Here is a 5,786-nt window from a genome sequence, read left to right as displayed (position 1 = left end):
CTCATTATAATCATTGAGGATTAGGAATGGGTTTAAAGATTAAAGAGTTTCTTTCTTAAATGGTGAACCTGGCATGTACGTATGAACTTGTTCAAAGTCACAAGCCTGATTTGTTCTTTGTGTACAAGACAAGTGATTCATTGTTTCACGTATAAGACACTTGATACATTGTTCGATTCGTTCTTATGTTTGAGAATGTTGTTAATATGATGCATAGGAATTAGTGTCTCTGTTGAGTCTTTCAATTCAGATCCAAGATTGGTTGATTATTCCTAATGTCATTTTCTCTTACTGATTTTGGTGTTGTGAGGAACGTGGTGGCTCTCATGTTTTGTATGCAGAGAAGTTGGGGTCATAACCTGTTAAAATTGACAAATATAATATTCCAGTTACCATTCATTCTTTGGGAATGTCATTATTAGAGATGGTCACGGGTCGTGTAGATGTAAACTAATAAGTGTCTTCCTCTTACATGTCTCGTTAAAAAAGCCCATGAGTATCCATGTATACTTATGGATAATTTTATATTTTATTTTTTTAAAATTTTAAATAAAATCGTGTACGAAATTTTTTTAAAATATAAATTAAGATAACAAAATAATTTTTAAGTAAAATTTAAATCATATTAGTAATTGAAATATTAAAACAAATAATTTTGGTCCTTTTAAAACAACAAATTTAAATAAATTTCACCAAAATATAATTTTTAAAAAATTATTCTTTTACAAAATAACTTTAATTTCATAAATCTAGACAAAAAAAAATAATAGTATATGAAGTCAAATTTAAACAATTATTCCATTATTAGTATTTTCTCATTAATAATTTTATTTTGATTACTTTTAAAAAATAAAATACTCAAATAAATTTATTAATAATTATTAGTGAGTGATGGTCATCGACGGATCACATATAATGATACACGTACTTGTCCTATTAGTAAGACGGTAATTAAATACTTTGTATCATTATCCTCGAGTATCCATTAAAGATATTCATTTAATACCCGTCACAAATTTTATTCACGGATATTCACTGGTATAAATTTTGTTGTCATCCGTACTCATTGGTGATGGATAGTCCTTATGATAAGGGTCCTTTTTAGTTTATCTTAATGTTGTTTATGTTGGAAATTCAAGTGTGAGTCTAAGTCTCACATTGGATAAAAATGAGAAAGTAGAGCACTGTATAAAGATGAAAGACTCATTAACTCATTGCCTTAAGGTTTTGAGTAGAGAGTGGCGTTAATCTCTTATATAGTTGAGCTAAGATGTTATTGGTGTTTGTGTCTCTTCGATGAACCTCCTCCTCGATTGACCCAACAATGGTATCAGAGCCGATGATTTGTCTTTGTGACCAGCTCAGACGAGTATAATGGTCCTATACCGAAAGTCTTCTTGGCAAAGGGCTACTCGTGATTGTGGTTGGTTTGGAATGCTTCCGCTAGAGGTAAAATGTACCAATATGGAAGGAACTCACCCTTGAGGAGGAGATTGTTGGGAATCCAAGTGTGAGTCTAAGTCTCACATTTGATAGAAATGAGAAAGTAGAGCATTATAGAAAGATAAAAGACCCATTAACACATTGTCTTAAGGTTTTGGGTAGAGAGTGATGTTAATCCCTTATAGGAAAGATAGGAGGGGAAAGAGAATAGGTCACGACATTTGGAGCACTAAGCCACCTAAGAATTTTTGGGGATAATCCAAGTGTCGGTATAAGTCCACATCAGATAGAGATGACTAAGTTATGCACCATATGAGATGAAAGATCCATAAAATCAATGCCTAAAGGTTTTGGGTTAAAAGTGGTGTCAATTCCTTAGAGCATCAGAATAACCCCTAATACAAAATTCGTATATCAATATATACATTACTTGAAACCATCATCAATCCTCCTTGGATTAGTACTAAACATTCACATATCATATTATAAACCAACCATTATTTTCGCATTCACATAAGCACACATTAAACACATTATAAAAGTATATAAAAACTTAGTTACAATTATGATATTTCACTCAGCCACCAGATTTGCTCGCTTAGTGAAAGCATTATTGCTCAACCACTGGATTTGCTCACTCAACGAATGCACTCTCGCTTAGCCAAAAGCATTATTGCTCAGCCACTAGATCTGTTCCCTCAACGAATGCACTCTCGCTTAGCCAAAAGATATGCTCGCTCAGCTAAAAGTGTCTGATAGCATACTCGCTCAATGACCAAATATGCTCGCTCAGCGAGAAAACCATTAGAACTTACAAACTTAAAATACTCTCAAAAGTCACCCAACGAGTATATTTTTGCCCATCAACCGTCAAGATAGTGAATCCTCTGATTTTGGTTTCGCCCAGCGAGATTTTTCTTGTTAGACGACCACCAAGTCAGTAGCTATCTGCCTTTGGATTCGTCCGACGAGTATATACCTGTCCAGCGAGTCTGTATAATTTTGTAAAACAAAATTTTGCAGATTTATGTCATTACAGTCCTACAAAATCAATCTAACACCAACCATAAATGTCAAAACAACCAATTATCAGATCATAGAAAATTCAAAAACACAATTTACCTCAATTTACAATCCTCAAACATCTATCATAGCAAGAATTCAATTACATCAACAGGTCAAAATTCATCAGACCATTCAACTATCATACAAGCCTCCAATCAACAATTAAAACTTACCTATCAGTTGAAGTTTAAGATAACTAGCTTCCTTTACTTGTTAGAGGTTCAATTACTCTAAAAAACCTAGAACGACTCCAATAGCTCAAGGAACTCTATCTGCTCTTATTACAAACCACATAATCATGATAAGGACATATTGTTAGGATCATTGATAAGTAGAGAGCCTTATAGAAGACTCAGATGGCACATGCAAAACACAAAGAGCCAACATGCAGGGAAAAACAAAACTAACCCAAAGAGAAGAGTAGAAAATCAACTTACTCTATTTGAAAAATTGATTAGATGAACTTGTAGATCTTACTGTAAGGATTACACAGTCAATCTCCAACTTTCAAACAAATGAATAGAGATTTAGAAAACTTAGAAAAATGACAAAGAGCTCTTAGATAACAATGGTAGAGAACTCTTTTAAAATATGTTTCAGTAGATAACAATGATAGAGAACTCTTTTAAAATATGTTTTAGAAAGATAATATGTTTTCAATTAATGATACTTATAAATAAAAATTTTATTTATATGTTAACCTTTTAATATTAAAATAATTAAATTTTATTATTTAAAATCTGTTATCACTTCTAATATTCTATTCTTTAGTCTCTAGGAAAAATATGTGAAATTATTAAAAAAAAGTAAAAGTTAATTGAAGTAGTCTTATGGTTCTTCAATATATTGTAATATTACCTTTTGATTAAATAATATAATCATATTAAGTCATCGTATTGATGTAACCTAATATTATTAGAAATATAATAAGAGATAATCAAATTGTTAGGGTATATTTTAAAATAGTTATTAATTCATAGGTTAATAATATCATATTTATAAGATCTATAATTATAGTGTGAATATATTCAGGGACGGTATTTCGTTATGATAAGGAGAGTTAGGTTCTTCTAAAGTTTTTTCATTTTACTCTTTGTATATATTTTAAAATTATATTTATATATTATTATATTATTTATATCATGTTTAAGAATAAAGAATATTATAGGTTTTTAAAAAAAATTAAAAATATGTTTTTATTTTATGATTATGTGTTTTGTTTTGAGTAGAGAAAATGAAGATTTTTTTTAATTAAAAAATAATAATTTATATATAAAAAATAATGTATATATAGCATGTTTAAAACAAAAGCACGAGTTTTTAATTTGGTCCTCTAAAAGACTTAATTTTTCTAAAATTTAAATTATTAATTTTATTCTTTATAAATATCTCTATCATTCATTTAAAATAAATAAATCATATTTGTTTTTTAAAAAATTAAAAATACCACATATTGAAGTCTGGGTTTTCTGTCTTTGAAGACATAGCTAAAGATTCCTTTGGAAACATTATTTCATTAATGAGAAATCAAATATTTATTACGTATTCAAATAATATAAGTGTCTATTAACTATGAAACGAAATTACATATTAACTTGTAAATTGGATTACTTCAATCTTATTTCACAATAATAACAATTTTTTTACCGTTCTGCTTAATGTGGACAAAATTATTTAAAATACATAATGAAATTTAAAATTATTAAATAAACCACATTCTATTCCTCAAAGTGAAGAAGACAAAAACCGAACTTTGTTCCGTTAATAACGGCCACCGGTCTTTTCCCTATTCTATTCCTTTGATAAACCTGCCGACAGATTTCAAAAGTAAAAATGTTCTAAAAAATCACTACAGTTAATTTTGATGAACCTGATTTGAAATAGTTGATTTTAGCCATGAATTTTTACACGAATTAATAATCAGATTATTTCAGAAAGAAATTTAGTTTCGCATTCTCTTTCATTACTTTTAGCAAAAATAAATAATAACATTAACCAACTTATTAAAAAAGATAACCACGATTGTTTAAGTTTAACTTACCGAATTAATAACGTGTCACGTAATAATTAATATCGGTTCAACGATGAAGACAAATTGAAAAGAATAATGATTAGCAGAGAAAAAAGCAGTTGGAAGTCAAAGGAGGGGAACATACAAATCACAATAAGATTACATTGTCACATGAGAATAAGAATGATGATGAAAATAATAGTAAATATGAAAAGAGTGTAGATATGTGATATTCTCTTCTCCCTCACTCCAAGTCACCCATGTATATCCCAAGAAAACAAAAAGCCATAGTCACAGAAGAGTACAGTGACCAAACAGTAGCGAAGCAGATTGGAAAAAAAAGAGAAGAAAACACCAAACACGACCACCTCAACTCCAGACATGAAAGAATTGTTGGAGAATCAGAAGAGAAGAGAAAATGCAAGAACACAGAGAGAAGAAAAGACAGTGGAGAGAGTTGCTGTAGCATCAGACGAAGGACCTGGGGCAGGTGCATCAGCAGCTGAAACCCCAGTTGCTGCCATAACCAACATGGCAATAACCAAACTCAACAAAACCTTCATCTTCAGTGCCTCCATTGCTCAAAGGTGTTACCTTTTTTTTTTGTTTGGTGCAAGTGGAAAGAAGGTTATGGAGTGGCAGTTGGAAAACATCATGGGGGATTGGGTGGTCTTATATAGATGCGGGCAGCGAAAAAAGACGGGCAGCTGTCCACACTTTCTCGCTGGCGACAGGTTCGAGGTTGCGGGCAGCCGCACCTGCCCGGTTTGTTGGACAGAGTGTCTCCATTCGATTTCATGCTGCGATACAGCTGTCGCCAACGGTTTGTGGGCCTCGCTTTCTTTATAAAATAATAATAAAATAAAATTTCCTTTTTCTTTTTACATATTAAAAAATTATGCTACTTTTTTTAAATTGCCTTTGTAGTTGTGGTTGGCCACCATTTCCCGTAGAAGTTTGGGGGTAATAATGTAAATATACGGTATCAAAACTTGAATTAATTAGTAAACCATGGGATATTGAAGTTGGTGTTCATTGTATTAAGAGAATTTAAGAAAAAAATTATGTCATTTCTTTTGGTCAAATGTCAACTCGTTAATAGACTTATAATAGTTGTTTCGATAATGTATTTTTTTGGTTCAATCTACATGTTGAGCATAATAAATAGCTATGTTTTAATTGCTATAACTAATTTGATTGGTTTATTATTCTTTTGCATTTATGTTAGAAATAATTCTAATTTTGCAAAAAATGTAATGGCATCTCT

At 30.6% G+C, this 5,786-nt stretch overlaps 1 protein-coding gene across 1 annotated transcript; it reads right to left on the bottom strand.

Moving 5' to 3' along the window:
- Positions 1-4,655: 4,655 nt before the first annotated feature.
- LOC124830069 (uncharacterized) lies at positions 4,656-5,183 on the bottom strand. The gene has a single exon (XM_047303688.2). It carries the CDS (start codon positions 5,095-5,097, stop codon positions 4,921-4,923), a length of 177 nt encoding a protein of 58 aa, XP_047159644.1. The 5' UTR covers positions 5,098-5,183; the 3' UTR covers positions 4,656-4,920.
- Between the last annotated feature and the right edge of the window lie 603 nt (positions 5,184-5,786).

Source organism: Vigna umbellata, chromosome 5 (genome assembly GCF_029865625.1).
Source record: "Vigna umbellata cultivar VRB3 chromosome 5, Vumbellata_1.0, whole genome shotgun sequence".
NCBI lineage: Eukaryota > Viridiplantae > Streptophyta > Magnoliopsida > Fabales > Fabaceae > Vigna > Vigna umbellata.
Note: the sequence above shows the minus strand (reverse complement) of the source record. Positions and strands in the feature narration are given on the sequence as shown.